Source organism: Carettochelys insculpta, chromosome 2, assembly GCF_033958435.1.
Source record: "Carettochelys insculpta isolate YL-2023 chromosome 2, ASM3395843v1, whole genome shotgun sequence".
Taxonomy (NCBI): domain Eukaryota; kingdom Metazoa; phylum Chordata; order Testudines; family Carettochelyidae; genus Carettochelys; species Carettochelys insculpta.
The window spans coordinates 264206722-264232188 of record NC_134138.1 but is presented as its reverse complement, the minus strand read 5'-3'; the positions used below and the strand labels follow the sequence as shown (position 1 = coordinate 264232188).

The window sequence follows — 25467 nt, the reverse complement described above, 5'->3', positions numbered from 1 at the left end:
AAACTTTCCAATATAGCATCATGCAAAACTTAGTATGGTGTTGTTGCATCCCGATAGTTCACCACGTTATTAGCTATTTAGAGCTTGTCTATACAGTGAGTGCCCATTCAAGCTGGGATTTGAATTGTACTGCACATCAGCTTGCCACACAATGGTTCACCATATACAAAAGGCCTCAGTCTGTGTAAGCAAATCTCCATGAGAATGCAGAAAGATTGGATTTTGTGGGCAAACCTAAGCCCTAGGTGTCCAATAGGAATTCAAAGCTCACCACACTTGTGGTTGTTGTCTTTCCATATTCACCACATTATATGATACAACATTGTATTAAACGTTCAAAAAATAAATACCTTCTGGCCTTTAAATACACATGAAACTGTGAGATGATGTAATAATCACAGACACAAGTACGGCAACACGACTCATTGCAGCAAAGAAGGCCTAACTACGGAAAGGCTTTGAACGCCGCATAGCCTGTAACAACTACCCGCCCCCCCCGCCGCCTCCACAGCTGGGAGTGGCACAGCTCCAGCTGTTCCCTGTGAGTAGTGTGCAGACAACAGTGCTGCCCCCAAGAGTTAGAGGGCGTGATACTAAACCCCCATCCTTGCCATGCCCTGCAGTGCTCCCTTAGAGGGTGGGTGGCATCAGTGCCCGCAGGGGTTCCTCACTGGCAGGTAGGCTGCCCACTGCATTGTGCCTGTGCTAATGCTCTTGAGCACATGACAAATGTGAAGAATTATGATTTCTTATGAGATAGGTATACATGCATTCACCACAGTGCAGTGTGCTATTTGCCACAGGTGGCGAGTAGTGAACAGATTGGACGCCAGGGTCCTAAAAGAACAAGTGCTGATACATTAACACTGCCTTTTAGCCAACTTCTCCAAGGACCTACTTCAACTGCCACTGAAGTTTTCCAGTGATTTCGATGGCAGTTGAGTCAGGCTCCAGGGGGATGTGCGAAGTAGGGGGCAGGGCCCCTCGGGAGTGTAAAATTTCGTAAGGGGGGCACAGCTGCTGCATCTCAGGCTCATCCATCTCATTAAAATATTGAAATATATTGCTGTTTTTAATGCATATGTATTCAAATTTGTATACAAATTTTAACAAAGTTTTTACATTCTATACAGTTATTTTCTTAAATGTGCTGAAAGGGTTCTTTTGTTTTGTTTTCTGGGTTTTTTTTTTTGTCATGTGCACATAACCAAAATTTCCATGGGTTTGGGATATATTAAACAGGTTGGGGGCAGGGACCCTGCTAAATGCGGGGATGAAAAGTGGGGCCCAACATAAACAGTTTGCTCACCCCTGCTCTAGGGGATGTAAATATCAAACATTTGCCTTCAAAAGTTTCCACTTCACACCTGTGACTATGCTTTGATTTCGGATAACGGAAGGCTGTGCAGCTTGCTCATTTGTTGAAATGTTTTCTTGGAGAAATCTAGCAAACAAAATTCTACAGCAACATTTTATTACTGTACCAATAGATCTAACTCCTAGTACCACAAATGTTGACCACATACTTCAATGGGGGAAAAAAAAAAACAACATAGTCAGAGTTTCCTTTTTCTGGGTAGTGAATTTTATAGAATGCTAGAATCCTAGGTCTGGAAGGGACCTCAGGAGGTCATGGAGTCCAGCCCCTGTAACTTAACATTATGGACTGTGTGGGTACTATAGGCCTCACTCTAGATTGTCAGCAAAGTACCTTGGTGTCTGCTTCTTGTGATACATTTCGTAAAGCTAGAAGAAATCAGGATTTAAGAAATAAGGTGCCCTACTTTCTAGAAGTCTAAAGTTCTCTACCAGCAAACCCCTCTTCTGTAGGATACCCCAGTTTTCATGAGGCAAAGTTGTGTTCTGTACACTAAAGTGCAGTTTGGTCTGCAGAACGTTGAGGTATCAGACCTTTAGCCCATCATCCACAGTGTGGTTATCGTGAAGTTCAATCACTGAGACTGAGATTGCCACAGCCCTGATACGGTCACATAGGGAAATAAAAAGGAATAACCCTGTGTGGCTCTCCTGCTGAGATTGTAAACATTGCCTTAGTGAGTAGATCAGGGGCATCTTGCCTACTGTTAATACCCCCAAAAGTGAGTAGGGGGTATTTGCCCTGCAGCCTCTCCCACCTTCCACCCCCCACCCCCCACTACAACCAGAGAAGCGTGTGAGAACACTGGGTTGAGTAATTTCCTCAGCGCAGGGAGGGAGCAAGGAGGGGTTTTCAGCTAGTTTTGTAAGCCCAGCTGTGTCACGTGAGCTAAGATTACGCTTATTTAAAAAAAATCATATTTTTAATATTTCTTTGCCCATTCCCACCTCCAGTATGTGTGGAAGCTACCAATGTCGTTGACCTAATTGATTTGTGTGCTTGTGCAATGCTGTTGGGATTTGTTGCCATTTTTTGTGTCCTTGTTCTGGTGCTTTTTACTAAATATTCACATTCTTTGTTATTTCTAGGAGCTGGTCGGCAGTAATCCTCCACAAAGAAACTGGAAAGGAATTGCAATTGCTTTACTTGTTATTCTGGTCATCTGCTCCCTGATTGTCACCTCTGTTATACTTCTGACACCAGGTATGTATGACCTTTAACTTGCTTTCATTCTGTTTTTCTTTTGTAATTTTGCATGTCCAAGGGCAAAGACATGATAAAGTGAATGCAAAGTAGAGATCAAATAGTTTCCTATTCTTTAGCTTTCTTTGTCATTGGGTGCAGAACTCTGCCCAGTATATTGTTTAATACCAGGAATCTCTGGAGTCCTGGTCCAAAGCCTTTTATAGTTCATGAAAGTATCCATTTAACTTCAGTGGGGTTTGAATCAGACCCTATCTCTTTATTTTTCTAAGACTATAAAAGACAACTGTGCACTACACAGCTTTTTAGTGGAATAAATATTTTATACTTCCCAATGGGTGATCTGTAAACTTCATCTTTCAGCTATATTCTATATGCATAGCCTTTGTAAATTACTTCTCTTACGATAACTGCCAAGTACCAGGCAGAGGCCATAGGCTTGAATTTTAATATGGTATCATTATGTTTATTGATTATTACATTTTTACATGGCTCGTAAATTTCCTTGGCTATTTGCTGAATAGAGGTAAGATGCTTTCCCTGCCCTGAAGAGCTGGCAATCTAAACAAGACAAACAAATGTAAGAGAAGGCTTAGCACAAAAATTCAGTGGCAGTAAGGTTTTAGTAGTTGCTAAAGTTGAAATGTTGAAGGTTTCCCCGAAGAGATGGGTCTGACAGAGGAAAAGAGAGGGTTCTCCAGGAACAAGAGTAGATAAGTGGTTCCAGAAGTAAGGAGCAGCATAATAAGAAGCCCAGAGCCAAAATGGGGAAATCAGACAAAAAGGAAGCAACGGTAATGAAAAGAACATAGGGCATGCAAATGCAAGCTGTGGTAGCAAGAGTGCACCAAAGTTTGTGTAAGTATTCATGCCAAATGTACTTCTTTGTAAATCTGACTTATCTTCTGTGGCAAGATGGCTGGAGTCTATGATACTGGGGATTCTGTGTGAGCCTCAGATAGATCAAGAAATCCAAGCCTCTGTTACACTAAATATGAAAATAAATGAGACAATCCCTATATTATCCTTTTTATTAATTAACTTGATATGATATTATCACTCTCTATAAAAACAAAGGTGACAAGGGTAACTGCAACAATTACAGAGGCATCTTGTTAATGAGCATCACAGGCAAAGCATTTGCCCATGTCATTCTCAAACACCTGCAAAAACTCGCAGATCAAGGCTATCCAGAAACACAATGTGCCTTCATGGCTGGCAGGTCAACAATGGACATGATTTTCTCTCTTTGACAACTACAGCAAAATGCAGAGAACAAGGAAGACTGCTATTCATAGCATATGTGGACTTAATAAAGGCATTTGACACAGTTAGTAGATGAGGACTATACAGAGTTTTAACCAAGATTGGCTGCCCACTGACCCCACTTAAGCTTATAACATTCTTTCATGAAAACATGGAAGCAACAGTGCGATATGATGGATCTACATTGGAACAGTTTGCGATGAACAGAGGAGTCAAACAAGGGTGTGTTCTTGCTCCCAGCCTCTTTGGCATATTCTTCCCAGTCCTACTAAATTGCACATTTGAAGACTCGTGTAGTGATGTATTTCTCTACACAAGATTAGATGGCTCTCTCTACAACCTGGCAAGACTCAAGGCCAAAACTAAGGTCAAGAAAGTTCTCATTAGGGAACTCTTCTTTGCGGATGATGCAGCTCTTATCACTTATAATGAAGATGTGATACAATCACTGATGGATTCTCTGTCCAGAGCCTGCAAGTTGTTTTCCCTTGACATAAGCAGGAAGAAAACTGTTGCATTCACTCAAGGTATACATACCTCAGTGATCCAAAGTCATTCTGGATAACAGCCCATTAGATGTGATTCAATAATTCTGTTACCTTGGATCTACTGTCACCACAAACCTATCCATGTATGAAGAAATGAACATCAGAATCATGAAGACAGCTACTATTTTTGGCAGACTTATGAAATCAGAATGGAACAATCCTAAACTGACAGTGAAAACAAAGGTACTAATCTACCGGGCATGTGTACTGAGTATCCTGCTATATGGTTCTGAGGCATGGACCACCTACTTGAACAAGGAGAAAAAATTGAACAGCTTCCATCTTCACTGCCTCCACAGAGCTATGAATATCAACTGGCAGGATAAAGTTTCAAATGCAGATGCCCTGTCAAGATCTGGCACACCCAGCCTCATAGCAATCCTCAAAATAGAAGACTATGCTGGCTTGGTAATGTGAGAAGAATGGGTGACAAATGTCTTCCCAAAGAAATCAGCTTCGGTGAATGGTCATGTGGGTTGAGAACAGGAGGAAGACCAAAGCTAAGATTCAAGGATACATGCAAAAACACCGTGAAAAAATTCAACATTGATCCAAAATCCTGAGAATTAACATCATCAGATTGAAATACCTGGCTACGATTGCTATGACAGGGCACATCATCCTTCAATAGTATATATGCAAGCCACACAAAAAAACTTGGTCTTAGAAGGAAAAACTCTCAGACTCAAGAATTTGGAAATATATTGATGTGGTTATTGCAGTTGACTGTGAAAATCCAATATTGGATATGTAGTACGCAGAGGCACTGAGACCTCATCTGGGGTGAGTGAAGTCTCTGCTCTACAGCCTCATCTGGGAGCCAGCTGGCCTTTAGCTCATGTGGTAGAGTGCAGGGCTTTAGGACCCTATACATGCAGGTTCTATCCCTAGGGCCAGCAACCCGGGTCTGTCAGCGTCGCATACAGATAAGCCAGGAGAGAAGCTGTAGGCTCAAACACTGCCCATGGATCCTCACCACCACTGCTACCCACCATCTCTTGAAACAAAAAGGGGCCATAGTGATACAATATTCAGTTTATTTTAACTTCTGCCCTCTAAATGTTCAGTGGGCTGAGTATCTGGGTCCTGGTATTGAAAACTAACCTTTGCATTGTAGGATTTATCAGACAGAAACGAGAGGTTAAGCTAGCTGGGGGCAGTTTTAGCTTTTGACACCTGAAAAGGTATAGCTGGTATATTGGGATTGTGGGATAAGCTGGATATTTGTGCTAAATGATACACAGTGAAGTAGTCAAGGTTACTAGTTAAACTGTCATTGTTAGCTTTCAAAGTTAACACCCCATTTAAAGTCTGTCTGTTCAGGGCCCAGGGAGCTTTTTTTTTAAGGTGTTCAACTTGCACCAACTCCAAAATAGGTAGAAATGTTCCTGCACTCTTTCTTCAGGGCTCTTAGTTGGTAATAGGGCTGTCAAGTGATTTAAAAGTAAATTGTGATTAATCTCACAATTAAAAAGAAATAATCACACAATTAATCATGCTGATAAACAATAATATTTTTTTAAAATAGCCTTTATGGTTATAGACAAAAAAAGTTCTCCATGGGAATTGTAAGGGACCAGAACTCAGAAAACAAGGAGAACCCAAGTTTTATTTTTCTAGAAATCTCCTGATTTGCAAATAAAATCTCCAAGTTTTTGAATGCTTGGGGTTAGCAATATGGCAGAACGTATAGCATGCAGTTTTGCTCAATGTGCACAGGATTTCCTATAAGTGCTAATCTTACGATGAGATCTGCTAGTATAGACCCATGCAGAGTCCTAGTATGGAAAAAAGGCATCCACAAGAGCCACTCTCATGGCAGGACCAGGATTTTATTTGGTATTGTGCTTCCAGCAGAGGCCAGTTTCAGACACAGGAAAATGAACCAGCCAGCATGAACCTGGCCCATGTATGGGGACAGGAGTAAGGACAATTCCTACCTGAGACATGGAAGCTGTCAGCCTGTGACCTGAAGAATAACATTCCATTAACCCTCGTTACAAAGGATATTGGAATGCTCCATGGCTTTTGAAAAATTTAATCACAACCTTTAAGTTTATTGAGAGCTCTCTCTGGCTCCCTAGACAATATATTGCACCTTCACTGAAGTATTCACATGGCTATCATTCTGCAAGCCAGCAGTTTTCCGAGAGTTAATTCCAGCACCTCCACCTTTTCCCCCCGACCCTCCCCCAGCCCCTAGTAATTATTTCCAAACAACACACAAACTTTTCGTTATATGTGGTAAATGCTATAGCAAACCTACTGCAAGTCAGGGACTGCAAAGTTAGCATTTAAATAGTGTAAGGGAATGCAAAGCAATCTCTACTGAAGTACAAAACAAAGTGAAATCTCTACTTTGGATTACAACAGTGTCAGGTGCTGGGAGTGTAAAAAGTAGTGTTGCCAATTAACAAGCATTAATGAGCATTATTTTTTTTTTTTTTGCCGCATTAAGTCTGCCCTGCATTACTTGCAGGCATTAACAGAAGTTAATTGACATCCCTAGCTGATAAACAACTTGTCACTGAAATAATCTGCTGGGACTCAAAATACATATAGGGAACATATACTGAGTAAGTTCTAATTTTTACAGAAAGGTGTGTGTAAGCACATATGCACGTTTACCTTCTCTCTCTTGGGAGGTGTATCACATAACTATAATTACAAACAGAGCAAACATATAGTAGCAAAAATTCCTGAAAATATTAGTGTCCCAGACCTACTCCTACAAACATCACATGCTGCTGAAAACGTTTTCCTTTCTTTGTCTAGTTACTCCTCCCTCAAACCTCCCTTTTCTCATTCACCTGGAACTAGTTCTCACTTTAGTCCATTGCTGTGAGCCGCTGCTCTGATACCCTACCCCCGACTGCTGTGCTTCCACAGGCCTTGCAGTGCATCAATCTTCAGGAATCCATCATGAGCATGATGCTGATGCCTAAGTAGGTAGATTCTGATGGACTTTTTTGGAACGTACTCCAGAATGCAGGATTAGAATCCAGCTTTGAGCAAAACAGCAGTGACTAATTGTATCCATGCCTAGCACCAAATTGATCCAGGCCTTCAAACAAAGTTTTTAACTCTGGGTTCAATTTCCGGGTAGGCTGAAATTCATGCTAGTTCAGATGTTTAAGAAACAGATCAGTAACCCTGTTTTAAGTTAGTCCATTAATTATGAGCAGAATTCATTACATGAAGTAGAAAATCTGGTTAGTGACAGCAGTGGTTTAATTTTAACTGTGTTTTAACAGCTTTTTAAATTGTTCTTATTTTACAAAATCCCACAAAAATTGTGAGATATCAATGATTTAATTTTCCTTTAAATGTTCGGGGGAAGCATTTACAAAACCTGTTTTTGCTTGTCTTAGGTGGGTCTACCCTTGCCCCCAACTTTGAAGGGGGCATGGTAATCAGGGTGGTGGGAGATCACTAATGAGGTGCTGCGGTGAATATGCAGCACTTCTTTAGGCTAATTCTCCCCAGTGGCAACTTTGAAGTTTGACACTTCGAAGATGCCACAGGAAGAATTAGCCTAAAGAAGTGCTGCGTATTCAATGCAACATTTCATTAGTAATCTCCCATCACCCTTATTACCATGCCCCCTTCAAAGTTGGGGGCAAGTGTAGACAAGCCCTTAGCAAATGTTTGCTAGTGGTTATCTGCTTGTGCAAAATTGCCCACAAAACCTATAGTATGTTTTTGGTTTCAGATATAGGCTTGTGCAAATACAGCTTTGCATAAGTGCTTTGAGATGGTCTACGTACATCCAGGCTGGAGACTAACTAAGGACCCCGTTCTTGTGTTTTGAGGAGCTGGAATAAGATACCTTGAGCCAACACCATATACTCCCAAAGTAACACAAAGCACTACAAACACAGGTTCCCCAACCAAACATGGGACCAGAAGTCTTCCTTCTTGCAGCTCCCTATATTGCTCCAGGACTAGCCAAAGGAAACCACCTACTTCCCAAAGCTCCTCTTCCAAAGAACTCCTCAAACACTTTATAGGAAACACATGATACTGCTTTGAAATGAAGGCCTGCCTCCTGCGTTGCATTCAAATTAATGTCTCCCTCTCTCTTCTTCTTTCTCTCTCTCTCTTACCACCACCACCACAAAGATTCCCTGCCCCACCCTGCAACCAAAAAAAACCATTTCTTGAGTCCGGTTGTGTAGGATGGATATTTACCAAACAATATTTTGCCTCCATCTCACTCAAGGTGATAGAAACTCATATGAAAAGCAGAACAATGTAGGAAAGATTTGTCATCAGTTGGCCCAATCCAGCAGTGCTTTTTCAATAGTTCTTTTTTCTGAAGAAGAGCTTCCTCTGTTTGGAAAGCAAAACTAACTAATGGCTTTAGGAATGTTTCCTCTCGAGATACACTGTAGCTGGAGACATGCTTTCATGTGCAAGACACATACAAGCTGTGCTCAAGCTAGACTGCTAAAAATAGCAGTCTAGCTGGAGGTAGTAAGGGTGGCAGCTCAGTCTAGCCACCAGAGACACACCTGTCTTGATCCTTTATGTACTCAGGTCAGAGATCCGTCTTGGGCTTTGCTGCTATTTTTAGCATGCTAGCTCAAACAGAACTAGTTCATGTCTGTCTGTCTACACTGGAAAGCAAGGTCTAGCTGCTTTGTAAAGGTAACCTTTGTCTTCAGTGTTTTCTGCAGATGCACTTTGAGATGATTCCCTTCAAGTCTGACCTTTAACTGTATAAGTAAGTACTTTCCATTCCATATTACATTTTGGTAACTATCACAGTCACCCTCTTGTACAGAGATCATGTGAAAGGCAGTCACTGGCTACGTCTACACGTGAAGCCAACATCGAAATAGCTTATTTCGATGTAGCAAAATCGAAATAGGCTATTTCGATGAATAACGTCTGCACATCCTCCAGGGCTGGCAACGTCGATGTTCAACTTCGACGTTGCGCGGCACCACATCGAAATAGGCGCTGCGAGGGTACGTCTACACACCAAAGTAGCACACATTGAAATAAGGGTGCCAGGCACAGCTGCAGACAGGGTCACAGGGCGGACTCAACAGCAAGCCGCTCCCTTAAAGGGCCCCTCCCAGACACAGTTGCACTAAACAACACAAGATACACAGAGCCGACAACTGGTTGCAGACCCTGTGCATGCAGCATGGATCCCCAGCTGCTGCAGCAGCAGCCAGAAACCCTGGGCTAAGGGCTGCTGCCCACGGTGACCATAGAGCCCCGCAGGGGCTGGAGAGAGAGCATCTCTCAACCCCCCAGCTGATGGCCGCCATGGAGGACCCGGCAATTTTGACGTTGCGGGACGCGGATCGTCTACACGGTCCCTACTTCGACGTTGAACGTCGAAGTAGGGCGCTATTCCGATCCCCTCATGAGGTTAGCGACTTCGATGTCTCGCCGCCTAACGTCGAAGTTAAGTTCGAAATAGCGCCCGACGCGTGTAGCCGCGACGGGCGCTATGTCGAAGTTAGTGCCGCTACTTCGAAGTAGCGTGCACGTGTAGACACAGCTACTATGAACAAGTAGTTCACTGAGCACCACCAGTTGCTGCACTGTTGGTGAGCCACGAGCATGGCCAAGCATCAGGCTGACTGGTGTATTACAGTGGAAAAACACCCTTCTTATGTGTTTTCCATTTTATTTTCCGAGTTTCTGTTGTTGACTTTCCTGTTGTTATAATTGCCTACAGGGGCATAAGAACAGCTGTACTAAAAAACTCAGTCATGCAAAGGTGCCTTAAGGTCACCTTATCCTGAAGCCATATAAAGTTTCTGTATATCAAAGACCCCAGATATCCTGTTTTTCTAGCTTCACAAATCTGAGCTTTACAACTGTAGCTCTAGTAATGTGTAACAAGGGGTCCTGCTGCTTTACGGAGCGGGGAGTCTGAGCCCAGCCTGCCTTGTTCAATAATTAGACCCAGCTGAGAAGGGGGTCATGTGTTTCCTATAAAGGGTTTGAGGAGTTCTTTGGAAGAGGAGCTTTGGGAAGTAGGTGGTTTCATTTGGCTAGTCCTGGAGCAATATAGGGAGCTGCAAGAAGGAAGACTTCTGGTCCCATGTTTGGTTGGGGAAGCTTTGTTTGTAGTGCTTTGTGTTACTTTGGGAGTATATGGTGTTGGCTCAAGGTATCTTATTCCAGCTCCTCAAAACACAAGAACAGGGTCCTTAGTTAGTCTCCAGCCTGGATGTACATAGACCATCATTGACATTAATATTCTCCCCAACACGCTCTGGGCTACCTTGTACCCCTTAGCCCAGCTGTGTTGGTGTTGTAAAGTTGAAGCAGAGGCCATGCCTCACCTAGGCTGCTCTGTGTGTAACGGGAACAATAGCACTGCCTAATCTTCTGCTCATTTGGAGCATTAGGATTGCCCAGGGTGTAGACAGAGAGAGTAGCACCATTGCTTGTCTGCTTGCAGTATGGATGGTTACCCTCTGCCCCATCCTATCCCCAGGTTCCTATGTTGAAGCAAGAGAGTGTCTGTCCTTAGGATTATTCTGGATAACCAGGGACCCAACATAGAATCAGAATACTAGAACTGGAAGGGACTTGGAGAGGTTATCAGGTCCAGTCCCCTGCCCTCACGCCAAGACTAAGCACCATTCAAAGTCCATCTCTAATAGGTGTTTATCTAACCTGCTCTTAAATATCTCCAGTGATGGAGATTCTACAACCTTCCTAGGCAATTTATCCAAATACTTTTTCTTATCATGGATTTTCCCATAAATGGTTTCCCTATCGGCCATTGTCTTTGCTTGCTTTTTAAGCTTTGGAAGCTCTACCATTCCTCCCTTATTTACTCTGGTTACCCTGTTTGCTGCCATCAGGTACTACATATTAATACCATGCTGTTTATTACTAAATGAAGAGATTTGTTTCATTTAGTTCCTTGGAAATATGTTATTAGTTTTATAAAAAATGTGAAGAGCCTGGAAAAATACTATTTCATAGCGGTTTGACAAGGGATTGGTGTTAGGTTATTTCATTTCCTGAAGTGAGCGAGGCCAAGTCAAGTAAAACAGGTAAACACTCGATCCTAGTTTGAAAACAGGAAAACTGAAGAACATGTTGTAACCTGTAGAGGTGGTACAGGATAGTTGAGCACCTGCTACTGAAAGAAATCATATTCCACAATTAACGTTAAGAAGTTCTGGGTTTCTCAGTAGGTGCAGATCAGTGAAGTAACAAGTAGGTCTGTCAGTTAACGCACATGAACACCTGCGATTAATGCAGGACAGTATTAACATGTTATAAAAAATAATGCATGTTAAACACAGGCATTAATTGGCAGCCCTACAGGTCGTACCTGCCTGATCTGGCACTAGACCAGGGGAGGTTAATGTGCCTGTACTTGGCCACCTACCGGTGGGGGTGCTGTAACCCTGGACCCCGCAGGGGGCTGTTGGGTGAAAATGGTGCTCTGGCCCTGGTCCTCAGTGGGGGGGGCCGCCCCAGGAAACCAGTGTTGTGACCCAGGGACCTGCGGGCGCTACAGAGGGATGCTGCCTCCAGCACAGCCTGGCTGCGCCCCCATGAAGCTGCAAGTTAGTTGTCCTCCTGCCATGTCTCTTTGCAGTGTGTGTGTGTTTTTCTATATATTGTGTGTGTCTGTGTTGCTATGTACTGAGTGTATGTGTATCTGCATTGTTACGCACCTTGTGCATGTGTTGTGTGTGTTTGTGCTGCTATACACAGTGTGTGTTTGAGTTGTAGATAGTATTCTTATTCTTGTTTAACAGCACGATTAATCAAGATTAATTTTAATCATACAATTAATCACAATTAATTTTTTAATTTTTTTAACCGGACCTGTAAGAATTACGCATCAAAACTGTCTTTGTTTTTATAACGTGAAGTCAGTTCATACCTGAAGATCATAAAGCTTTGACTCTGCATTGTGTGAAATTAGTGCCAAACAATGAAAGACTTGCTTGCATTTAAGTACGAATTCCCCCGTACTCCTATTTTTGTATCTCATTGAACCTTTGAATGAGATCCAGACATAAAGGATCTTTTTAAGTCCTTCTGCCATACATCAGTTGCAACTGTTTTCTGGCCTTCTGCATTGAGAGTTCTACCCTTTTGGTGTTGAATCTTAATTCTCCTTTTACGTAAAGATCTAATGTGGGGACTCTGTCGTGTTGCACGAGAGTTTGTGACAACAGCATCCAAATTCTATAGGAAATGGTTTTGGGGGGGGGAAAAAGAAGGCAATAGAAGAAACGTCATCAGGAGACACAGGGCTTGTCTACACTAGCTCCCTACTTGGAAGGGGGTATGGTTAGTAAGGTGTCGGGAGTGCTCAACCTCCGGCACTTCGAAGTTTAACACTTCAACGTTGCCACGGGGAAGAATTAGCTTAAGGAAGTGCTGCATATGTAGCACAGCACTTCATTAATAATCTCCCGGCACCTTACCTACCATGCTCCCTTTGAAATAGGGACCTAGTGTAGACAAGCCCACAGTGTGGGTAAATTATGCAGGGCCTGTTCCCTCAGCTGTCTACTAATACATCTTCCAGGATCTCAAAATCATGTGCATGGAACCTAGAGAGCAGTTCTGTTTTCACTGTTCTTTCAAATGAAGTTTTGTCCTTTTTATTATAAATGTACCTGAGTAGGGGAAAGATTTATAAAGGAGCATAATGATGCAGAGAATTGCCTAGAGGGACTTGCAAAAGCACTTAAGCAGTTTAGGTGCCTAACTCTACCTGAAATTATTTGTAAATCCCACCAAAAAACAATCTGTATTTTGAGGTGCTAGATTACCTTTGTCAATCTAGATTTATGTTTTGTTTTTCTTTTCCCACTATGTGAATGTTTAATTTATGGCATAATTTAACCTGGGGTGTTAAAATAACCTCTTAAATAATTTCTACTGCGATGACTAACACAATTAGACAACTCAAGTCCTGAAGAAACACACGCTTTGGATCATATTTCAGTGATTTTGTAATCATTGGGACCAGACGTTGGCTCCTAATTACACAGTATATATGAATCCCAAAATAATGGGCCTGATTTGACTTTACATTAAGGTCCCATTACGCCACTCAGGCTGCCTGCAGGAGGTATTACCATGACTGAGAATTCAAGCCACAGTGTTATCGTATCTACTCTAAAATGTAGAAAAACTCGATGTGGGGAGTTGTATGCCATTCACAACTGTTGCATTTGCAGATACATTTCAAATCTTTCCTTCTGACTGTTTTGCAGTTGAAGATAACAGCCTGTCTCAAAAGAAAAAGATAACAGTGGAAGATCTATTCAGTGTGAATTTCAAAATTCATGACCCAGAGGCTAAATGGATAAGTGGTGAGTCTTACATGCACATTTGACAGTCCCTGTACTCTCACTTATTCTCTTTCCTCTCCCTGTCTTTGTCATTCCTTACTTTTTTCAATCTTTCTCCTGACTTGTGTCATTAGTACGAAAGTCTTATCCCAGTTTTCCTCAGGATAAAGGTATAAATGATATTTCTGTATTATACACAGTATCACATATGTGTCTGTAATACCTAGGCTATGGCTAGACCACAGCCCTTCTCCAGGATACTGGAGGTATCTCGGAAAATGCCTGTCATGTCCAAGAGCACTTCTGGAAAAGTGGGCACATTCTGTCCCCATCCCTGTAAACTTCATTCCACAAGGAGGAAGGGATATCCTGAAAGCAGAGGTTGTTCTGACATATGGCACCATGTAGACATGTCAAACTTTGGAAAAGCCCCTCCCAGCAGAAAAGTGGAAAAAGAGACAAATTGTGGCGTGCAGTTTGTGTATCCTTTTCCAACATTTCTCTGTAGTCTAACCATAGCACTAGAGACCTCAGTCAGGGTTGTTAGTAGGTGCCCACCAGACATGAAGTGAAAAAGAAAGCCCCTACACCAAACAATTTACAAGCTGGCAAGGTACAGCAGTTCGTCAAAACAAATACCCAGTCAGTTTTATTTTACCATAAACAAATCACTAGAAGATTTACCCAGTGTTGCTTGGGTCCTGCAGGTAAGGGCACTGGGGATGAGGATGATGCAGGAGTCAAAGTAGGTGGTTGGAGATATGGGGGGCTCAAGGCAGGCATGTGTGGGGTACAAGAATTAGGGTAAGGGCTGGGGGTTCAGGGCATGGGGAATGCAGGAGTCAAAGTAGGGATTGGGGGCTCACTGGAGAGAGTGGGGTGCAAGAGTCAGGGCAGGGCATTGGGAATTGTGAAGAGCCTCAGAGTGCGGGATGGAGGCAACCAGCAGCATTGTTGTGCCTGGTCACTGGCATTTCTCCCCAGGGCCAGCCCAGGCTGGTGGATAGCTGCCGGTGGCTCTGCAGCTCTTTGGTGCTGTCGGGGTGCAGTTGCTTACTGCCCCCATTAATCATTCTGGAGTTTATCTGTCCCTGCTGCTAGACCCGCTCCCTTTCCATTTAATAAGAAACAATCGTATTCCAAGCACATCCCATTGTCCTGGCACAACCAAACCCTGACCTTGTTGTAAGTTATAATAAGAGGAAATGACATAACAAATTTGGTGGTCCTAGCTCTTACTGTTAAGGAGGCATTCTTGAACAAACAGACTTACAGATGGACACACAGGCAGCAAGACACAAACTGTCTCAAATACAAAGTAGATTGAGTATTTCTTCACCAAAATATTTTTTTCAGGCACAGAGGTGAAGTGTTGCTAGGCAACTAGCAACACAGTGGTCCAGTAACAGCTGGTCTGCTGCTTGTATATGCACCATGTGTTCTTTTTATCCTCTTTTGCAATCTATATTTTCTAGTATCGGGGGAAGAGACAGAATAGTGCCAGAATTAATGCCCACCATATCTGCAGCAATGGAAATTGTTCTGCAGATGCAAATTCCAGCCCCAACTGGCATCTACCACAATCTAAATCAGCTCTTGCTAGAATGGAACAACATGCTGTACAGCTCATTTAGGTACCAACCCAGCTCTCATTAAAGTGAATGGGACTCTCTGTTGATTTTAATGGCAGCTGAACCAGATCATCACTGCTGCAGTCTGTCTTTTTCTCTCTAAGGTTTCTACCCTGTGGGAGTAATTTTAATCCCTGGAGAAGAGTGAGAAGAGAGTGCCCATATATATGTTGTATTGGCACATCCCAAAGGCACCCTAGGCACGGCCATGTCTGGCCAGCCTCACCCCTATTTTCTGCTGCAATAGTCACTAGCACGGGCAGTTTATGTCACCACATTCATCGGGATGCTCACCAGGGGTTTTATGGTTGGTGAATGGCCTTTGTCAGTTTCTGCACATCTACTGGAATGTGGCTCCCAGTATAGCAATCGATGGGGAGAGTAAAAGTAGAAATAACTGGCATTTAGGTGTTCAGAAACTATACTTTGGCATTATTATTTACCCTTTTCATGCCTGAAGGCCCCAATCGAGGGGCAAAATGCTGCCCTGGACACTATTTAGACATTTGTTATGAAACATTTCTTGCTTCAGTGAATTGCTTTTTTTTTATGCTTCATAATACCTTCATTTTGCTCCCAAACTCTGCCAGTGGAATATTGTAATAATGCTATATCTATATACTTGAACAAATGTCAGGAGAATTTTCCAGCTCCACTCAGAGGTTTTCAGAAAATTACTTCTCCATGGTTAAAATGTGTTTTTCTTCACAGTAATATTCTTTTTTCTGTGCAAATGTTGTATAAGTTTTCCCAAACTGTGTTTGCATCTTAATACTGTGTATATGTTAGCCTCTAATTTTTGGCAGGCATTATAACCCCAGCATGGAATTGTTTGTAAAGGTCTGAATCAGTCTTTTTAATGCTGGTACTTACCGATGAGAACCAGCACCTCAACAGCCCCAGCTGTGGGATAGGTGGGATGGGGGGCAGGGAGTCGGCTCTTCTCTTTTTTTGAAGGTTGTTGGTTTTTTTTTTTTTTTAAAGCACGGGTCTGGATCTGGTGCCTGATGAAATCAATAAAAAAACTCTCATTTTCTGGTAGGCTCTGGATCAGACCCAAATAATCCAAGGTTATATAAAATTTAAAATATCACATTAAACTGTCATTGAGCAAGCCATTATAGCCATTTCTAATTAAATGATTTTCCTTTGGTGGTGGTTATAACAACAATGTGCCTGATTCTGATGTCAGTTACAGCAGTGTAAATCTGAAGGAATGCCATGAAACCAGTGGTACTCCTTTAGGTTCAAACCAGTGTAATTGAGAGTAGAGTCTTGTCGTAAAACTTGCCCTTCAGCCAAGAGCCCCAAAGCACTTTACAAACATTAAAACAGTACACGTTGGATAGGTAAAACCTATATTCTTTGTGCATCTGGGTAACTGGTAAATAAGGCTTATGGTGACCATCAGCTCAGCAGAAGAGCTTGAAACAGAGCTCAGCAGTCTAAAGTTCTAGCCCATGCTTTTCTCAGTACACCACGCACCCTCTGTCCTGTTGTGCCGCTGTTTTTGTTTCTTAAAATGCAAATTATTTTTCTTCCCTTAGCACTCATTGAAGAAGCCTGTTTCAAACTAACAGCTTAGTAGAAAATGGTGCAGAAAGATGTGTGTAAAAGTGGGAATTGATGGACGGAAGGAACCCTGGGTGTTTTAGAATTCCAACAAAATAATTGAATCTTGGAACCTTGTCATCACAACATAACCCACTGTAATGTATAGAGATCTGAAATCTAGATTCTCTCTCTCTTTCTCTGTGTTCTGTGATAAAATCCAAGAGTTTAAAAGCTGAACCAATGACAGGCACATTGCATGGTTAGGCATAGTCAAACAGTCTCAATGATTTGCTTTCAGTGTAATTCAGCCAATGAAATCTCTCAATTTCTGATCCATTGGTGTTAATGGAATTTGGTTGTGGCATTGATATCAATGGACTTTAGAGGGAATGAACAGAAGAGGTAAGCATCAGGTGATCCATCCCCAGTTGCCCAGTCCCAGCTTCTGACAAACAAAGGCTTCCAACACCATCCCTGTCCATCCTGGCTAATAGCCATTGATGGCCCCATCCTTTATGAATTTATCTTGTTCTTATTTGATTTAGTTATTATTTTCTTGTCCTTCACAAGATTCTCTGGTGCAAGTCGTCCATGCATTATGTGAAGAAATACTTCATTTTCTTTGTTTTTAAATCTGCTGCCTCTGAGTTTGATTTGGTGACCCCTAGAGTTATGAGTAAATAACACTTCCTAGTTTATTTTCTCTACATCAGTCATGATTTTATAGGTTTCTGTCTTATCCTCCCTTAGTGTTCTCTTTTCCAAGCTGAGTAGTCCCTGTCTTATTAATCTCTCTTGAGCTGTTCTCTACCCATCATAATTTCGTTGCCCTTTTCTTAATCTTTTCCAATTCAAACATATCTTTTTTGAGATAGGGTGGCCACGTCTGCATGCAGTATTCGTCGGCATACCAAGAATTAATTATCTTTCTTAATTACTATTGAATCCATAGAATTACATTGGTGTTGGTGAGAACCACACATTCACTGCATTCAAACCCCTGTTCAGGAAGATGTGTAAGCATGGGCCATTTACTTTTTTACTCCTCAACAAAGATTCCTTCTTGTGTTGGGGCTTCATGAGTGCAAACCCGAAGGATTTTAGTTCCTTACTTCCTAGTAGCACTGGAATTTTCACGTCTGTGTGCCCTGTCTTTAATAATTTCCCATGGTTTCCAGACTTCAGTCTGAAGGCAAAAATGATCTAAATCAGCCCCACAAGATGTGTTCTGAGGGACAGGATCACAGCTCCAGTCCTCAGTGGGAGAAGACACACCTGTAAGGGAGAAAATGGCCAGTTGTAGGCAGTGTTCCCTGTAAGCTGAGCGCTTAGGTGGCCACCCAGCTGATTAGCAGGACACCCACAGCAATTCACAGTGGACAGCATGTGTTTATCGGTGGTGCACACCTACACGTCTTGGTGCACATAACATTATTTTACCCACAGGTGATAAAAATAAGAGGGAACCCTTGTGGCAGAGTACGTAGCCATGTAAATATAGAGAAGGAATATTTTGAGCTATATTCTGAGCTGGTGTAAATTGCTACAGTGTTGTTAACTGTTGGGAACTGTGCTGATATATACCTATTAAAGTACCTTCTGCTTCCTGAATGCTGCACTTGCAGATCTCATGAGCATTCCTCCCTTTTTCCGTGGATGCAGTGCTGTGAGTCATGTCAAGGTGGCTATTAACAAATGAATCCCATCCTGTACACCAGGTCAACATGACAAATATTTGTTTTGGTTTTGTTAGCTTTCCCGTAGTGGCAAGTACATGTCACCCACACCAAAAGTACATTTTTTCTTTGTGAATTGGAAAGCTGCCTCTTCACTGGGTTGCTAAAATTGAATGGATGTGGTGTGCCACCAGTACCTGCTGCTTGCAGGATGTTTTTCGAGCCCCAGTTGAATTAGTGTTTACTGTGACATCTGGCAACACATTGTTATTTATTTTTTCTATCATGGCAATGTCTAGAGATGCCAGCTGGGATCAGGCCCTGTTGTGTTAGGCACCGTACCAACACATAGTGAGAGATGGTGCTTGGCCCAAAGACCTAAACAGAAAAGAGAGTCAATGGATGAAAGTCAAAGAGTGCTATTACGAGCGTGGCCAGACAATGCCTTTACCATATGCCATTCCTGTAGCATTCAGTTTATGGGGGACCAGCAGGAGGGTTTTGTCTGCAGCCTTGCCTGCAGGCACTGACCCCACAACTGCAGCTCCCATTTAGCTGGAAACAGGAGCAGGGCAGGGTAACCAGTCATGACCAAAACTGCCACACTCCCTCCTACACCCCACCTTGCCTTGAGCCCCCTCCACACTTCCAATCCCCTGCTTTGAATCCTGCAGCTCCTCATCCCCAACCCCTTACCCTGAGCTCTCCACACCTCTCAGTCCTTGCCTTCAGCCCATCTATACCCCCAGTCCTCTATCCTGAGCCCCCACCAACACCATCTTAGTTCCACAATGTGATAGGGGAGTATCCATAAAAAATGTAATTTACTTTCACTCTTGCTGGTGTCCCAAATTCAGCACACGTAAATGTGGTCATGCTTACTAGTATCACTATTTCACAGATGATGCCAGAGGCACAGACAAAAAATAATGTAACTGAGCCCTCTTCTCTCAAGCCCCCTCTCATTGACATACTATTCCTCATCCTACACCAGATCAGGGAGATGAGATAGATGAGGCTTTCTTCAGGCAGCTAAGTGAAGGTTCCAAATCACAGGCCCTCATTCTCATGGGAGATTTTAATCATCCGGACATTTGTTGGGAGACCAATACATCAGCACACAGACAATCCAGGAAGTTTTTGGAGGGTGGTGGGGATAACTTCATGGTACAAGTGCTGAAAGAACCAATGAGGGCCCGTGCACAACTTGACCTGCTGCTCACAAACAGGGAAGAACTAGTAGGAGAAATAGAAGTGGGTGGAAACTTGGGCTGCAGTGACCATGAGATCATAGATTTCAAGATCCAGGTAAAAGGAAGAAAAGTGAGCAGTAACATACAGACCCTTGATTTCAGAAGAGCAGACTTTGACTCCCTGAGAGAACTGATGAGCAGGATCCCTTGGGAAACAAAGATGAAAGGGAAAAGCATTCAAGAGAACTGGCGCTATTTTAAAGAAGTTTTAGTGAAGGCGCAGGAACAGACCATCCAGCTGCATAGTAAGAAATATAAACATGGTAAGCAACCAGCTTGGCTTAACAGGAAAATCCTAAATCAGCTTAAACTCAAAAAGGATGCATACAAGAAGTGAAAACATGGACATTTGACTAAGGAAAAGTATAAACATACAGCTAGAGAATGCTGGGGAGTAATCAGGAAAGTGAAAGCACAGTTAGAACTGCAGCTGGCAAGGGATGTGAAGAGTGACAAGAAGGGTTTCTACAGGCATGTTAACAATAAACGGGTTATCAGAGAAGGTGGAGGGCAGTTACTGGATGAGGGAGGTAACCTAATGACAGATGATATAGGAAAAGCTGAAGTACTCAATGCTTGTATTGCCTTAGTCTTCACAGACAAAGTCAACTTCCACATGAGGGTCCTAGACAATGCAGTATGGGAAACGGAGGGCAGCCATCTGTGGGGAAGGAACAAGTTCTGAGCTATCTAAAAAAACTAGATGCACACAGATCCATGGGTCTGGATTTAATGCACCCAAGAGTACTGAGGGAATTGGCAGAAGTCATTGCTGAACCTTTGGCCATCATCTTTGAAGACTCTTGGAGATCGGGAGAGATCCCAGGTGACTGGAAAAAGGCAAACGTAGTGTCCATTTTTAAAAAAGGAAAGGAGGACAATCCAGGGAACTATAGACTGGTCAGCCTTACCTCAATCCCTGGGAAAATAATGGAGGGAATCCTCAAGGAATCCATTTTGGAGCACTTGGAAGAGGGGAAAGTGATCAAAAGTAGCCAACATGGATTCACCAGGGCAAGTCCTGCCTGACCAGTCTGATTAGCTTCTATGATGAGGTAAGAGGCTCTGTGGACATGGGGAAGTCAGTGGATGTGATATACCTTGACTTCAGCGAAGCGTTTGATACAGTGTCCCACAACATTCTTGCCCATAAGTTAAGGAAGTATGGATTGGATCCTTGGACTTTAAAATGGATAGAAAGCTGGCTTGGCGGTCAGGCCCAATGGGTAGTGGTCAATGGTCAATATCTGGATGGCAGTCGGTTTCAAGCAGAGTGCCACAAGGCTTGGTTCTGGGGCCGGTGTTATTCAACATCTTTATTAATGACCTGGATGAGGGACTGGATTGCACCCTCAGCAAGTTTGCAGATGACACGAAAGTAGGAGGAGAGATAGATACGTTGGAGGGTACAGAGAGAATCCAGAGTGACCTGGATAAATTGGAGGACTGGGCCAAAAGAAATCTGATGCAGTTCAACAAGGAGAAGTATAGAGTCCTGCCTCTGGAACGGAAGAATCCCAAGCATTGTTATAGGCTGGGGACCAACTGTCTCAGCAGCAGTATGATGGAAAGGGACCTAGGGTTATGGTGGATGAAAGGCTGGATATGAGTAAACAGTGTGCCCTGATAGCCAAGAAGGCTAACAGCATACTAGGGTGTATTAGGAGGAACATTTTGAGCAGATCTAGAGAAGTAGTTATTCCCCTCTATTTGGCACTGGTGAGGCCACATCTGGAATATTATGTCCAGTTTTGGGCCCCCCAGTATAAAAAGCATGTGGATTTGCTGGAGCAGGTTCAGCGGAGTTCAGCAAAAATGATTAAGGGGCTGGAACACAAGACCTATGAGGATAGGCTGAGGGATCTGGATTTGTTTAGCTTACAGAAGAGAAGACTTAGGGGTGATTTAATAGCAGCCTTCAGCTTACTGAAGGGGAGCTCTAAAAAGGAGGGTGAGAAACTGTTCTCAGTGGTGTCAGATGACAGAACAAGAAGTAATGGTCTGAAGTTGAAGAGGGAGAGGTGTAGGTTAGATATTAGGAAAAACTACTTCACCAGGAGGGTGGTGAAGCATGGGAATGCGTTGCCTAGAGAGTTGGTGGATTCTCCATCCCTCCGGGTTTTTAAGTCCCCGCTTCACAAGGTCCTGGCTGGGATGACTTACAGGGAGTTGATCCTGCTTGAAGCAGGGTGCTGGACTAGATGACCTTCTGAGGTCCCTTCCAGACCTGTGATTCTGATTCTGTGATTAGTAGGCATAAGGGAAGGACCTGAGTCCCTGTTTCAAATGTGTTATAGGTATTGAAGAGCCTACATCTCATTGTAAGTCAAAGGTTCTTGTTTAAGGCACAGGCCCTTTCAAAAATGTTACCTAATAACTGAGATCTAAATAAAGTAAAGATTTTTTATGTTGATCACATTGGTTTTATAGTGCATTTTATTAATATAATTATAAAATAAATCGCTAGGCTCTTTTTAAAGTTTAATATTGAATTTAATGACCTAGAACTAATGTTTTATTTATCAGGCTGAAAAATGTTGTCTTGCACTAGCAACGGTAATTTATTTCAGTTTACTTTTAGTAAGAATGCTCAGAACAGCCGCACCTTGAGAGCCCTGATGTCCCCAAGCCTCCTCCATATAATGTAAATTCATCATGCTGTAATGATAGAACCCCTGATGTATTTCAAATGATGCCAATGTGTGTGGATTAAATGAATTATTTATGGTTCACTCAGAGTCTGCATTAGAACTTTAAGTGCTAACATTTTTCAGTTTTTAAAAAGTATGAATTGAGATACAACAGTAACAGTGCCAGGCACTGAATTCATAGGGTACAGCATAGCTAGCTGGGGTTGCAAATTTCCTCAGACTACTCCTGTAGTGAGCACAGAAGACCAGGGGAGTGACTGAGTATGGGATCCACCCAACTCTCATCAACATCAGTATAGTTCTTCCATTGACTTTGCTGAGTGTTGGACCAGTACCCAGAGGATGTAGAACTATTCTCCCACTCCTGTAGGAAGCAGTCCATCTTCCTGGCCCATCCATCCTGACCTCTTCACCCACCAATGGATCCAAGTGGTCCTACATCAGATGGGCTGGCTTCTGCTCTTTCCTCTTAAATATGTCTCACTTATCCCCCTTTGAAAATAAGGGCATCTTAGTGTTCCCTGTTGTGGGAGCTGGTAGATGAAACATTGACAACAGCTGTAAGAAGTCTTCACAAAGGAGTTGTCATTACCAGTTAATCAAGGTATTTAAGCACGTGCCTCCTTTCAGTATGTGGCTAGTCCCATAGAAGCAGGTGGGAGTGGTCATATACTTAAGGCTAGTTACTATGCATATGTTTAAGTGGGCTACTAAATTGAGGCCTCAGGTTGCAAAAGTAGAATTAATAGGAGCCTGTAACTGGGGCATGACTCATCACTGTTGCTCCTTCTACTGGCCTCTTGGGAATTAGCTCTCCAGCCTCTGGAGCACCTTCTTATGGCTGGTATCTCACCTGCTGTATACCTGCTTATCTGTTCTCCCCTTAACTATGTCAGCACCTACATCCCTCCCAGACCCTGATGCCCTCCCTCAGGCTACTGCCCTAGTGCAGTACCCCCCTCCCTGTGTGGGGTCCTCCCCACAAACCCACCTTGCCTCAGTGACCCCCGGACAGTCATCATCTAGCCCCTACCTTGTCATGAGCAAGGGGTGGTGGACCTGTTGCTTTCTTTTGCCCTGGCTGCCTCCCTACAGCCCTAGTATTCTGAGGCCTTGTTTCAGGCCCTGCAGCCTGGGAGGTTGCCTGGCCAGAGCTCCCCCACCTCTACCTGCCTTTCTTTCAGCCCTGCTCTGTTAGCAAGGCCTGTAGCTTGCCTAAACTAAGCCCTTCCTGCTCCCCCACTGGAGCAAGAATCTTCTCTCTTTCCCCTAGCAAGTAACTCTCTTTTTATACAGCCCCAGCTGGGCCCTAATTAGCTTCAGCTGTAATTGACAGCCAGTTGTCCCAGCTGCTCATTCTTTCAGCTCATCCCTCTCCCAGGGTTGGCTTTTAATCCCTTCTCCTCCTGGACCACCCTGCTACAGAGCCTGTGTTCTGTCCAGAAGACCATTTATGTGCAGTGCAGAGTGTTACAAATGGAATCAAAGAACAAGCACAGACACACGGACATGAGCCTTAGTAACAGAAAGGTAGCTGTGTTAGTCTGTATTGTAACAAAACAAAGTAGTCATGGAGCACTTTAAAGACTAACAAAATAATTTATTAGTTGATGAGCTTTCATGGGACAGACCCACTTCTCCCTTATTCAAGGCCTCCACCCTGGAATGTCTCCTCTACAACTGTCTCCAGACTGTGGATCCCTTAGAGCACCAAAAATGAGCCATATTGTTTCTCTCCTGGCCTTGGCTTTTTGGCATTGGCCTATGCACTGCCAGGGACCTGAATTCAACCCCTGAACTAGAGAGAGAGAGAGAGAGAGAGAGAAGCCTGCAATTAATTGTTTTTGAATGCTCCTTCTCCCATGAAGGTAGGATGTGAAGGAAAACATTTCTAGCATGCAGCTGTTTCATTTTGTTGCTGCTAAAGAGAAGGAAACAGGAAATCAATCTGTCTTTCCTGAAAATTAATTTAGTATGCAGAAGCATGGTGGTGTGAAGCTGTAATCTGTTCTTTTGTTTTAAATCTATCCTAGTTCATTGCAGGAGAAAGCTGTGCTCCTCTGCAGTGCTAGAAGAGTGGTGTTGCTATTCCACGGAAAGGCTTTGGGCATCCTTTGAGCAGACACAATTCTGCTTAGTACTTGCATATTATTGACGGCACTTTTTGTAGATAAGTTCTACCTCCTGGATCATCTCCGCCTAGGCTGTGATGCCTATAATGCTGCATTATATGGGAATGTTATTGTTTATGGCTATAGTGTGCAGTGCACTTCACCAAAAAAGTTGGGTCCCAGATCCTGAAGGCTTAGTCTAAATTAGAGCACAGCAAGGGGTGACCATGAGCAAAGAGTGAGAGGGGAAGGTACAGGGAAATTGTGGGAGGCAAAAGTAAGAGAAAAGGACATTTTCTTATTGTGTGTGGAGGCCGAGGCTTTCACATTTGGATGCCTAAAGTAGGCACCTAACCCTGTACTAAGATACCTCATTGTGGGGCCTGGTTTTCTGAAGTATGCTGAACCCCCATAACCAGAGCTGTCCTGAGGCAGGGACAGGGCCTGGGGCAACCCCAAACCAATGCCACAGTGGAAGGGCTTGGGCCTTGGGAAAGCCTCCATGCCCCACCTCTCCCCTTTCCTCTTATCCCCTTCCCCAGCAATGGGGCTGGAGGATTACATGCGATGGCAAGAGCAGCAGCACAGGGTCACCACCGCACAGATGGCGGGAGAGTCAGCCTTGTCTTCTCCACAGCCTTCCTGGCCTGCTGCACCTGCTTCACACCAGGCCTGGAGGGTAGTGGAGAGGAACAGGATGCTGCTCTCGCCACATGCATAGTGAATGTGGGGGCAAAGCCACTGCCACATGCAGTCAGCAGACCCAGGTAATTCTCCCCGTTACCATCCATAGAATGGCTGAAGCAGCTGCTGCAGGGCTCACAAAAGTACAGAGCCTGGGGCAGCCGCCTCACCTTGTCCTATGGACAGGACGGCTCTACTCATAACCCC

At 43.4% G+C, this 25467-nt stretch overlaps 1 protein-coding gene across 2 annotated transcripts in view; it reads left to right on the top strand.

Annotated features, from left to right (window-relative positions):
- The window catches only part of DPP6 (dipeptidyl peptidase like 6), a 612774-nt gene that overhangs the window by 325970 nt on the left and 261337 nt on the right, over positions 1 to 25467 (top strand). For both annotated transcript variants that reach the window (XM_074986299.1, XM_074986298.1), the window contains 2 exons: positions 2467 to 2581; positions 13623 to 13721. In XM_074986299.1, the coding sequence (XP_074842400.1) occupies positions 2467 to 2581; positions 13623 to 13721 (214 nt within the window). The remainder of the gene's footprint in view (positions 1 to 2466; positions 2582 to 13622; positions 13722 to 25467) is intronic.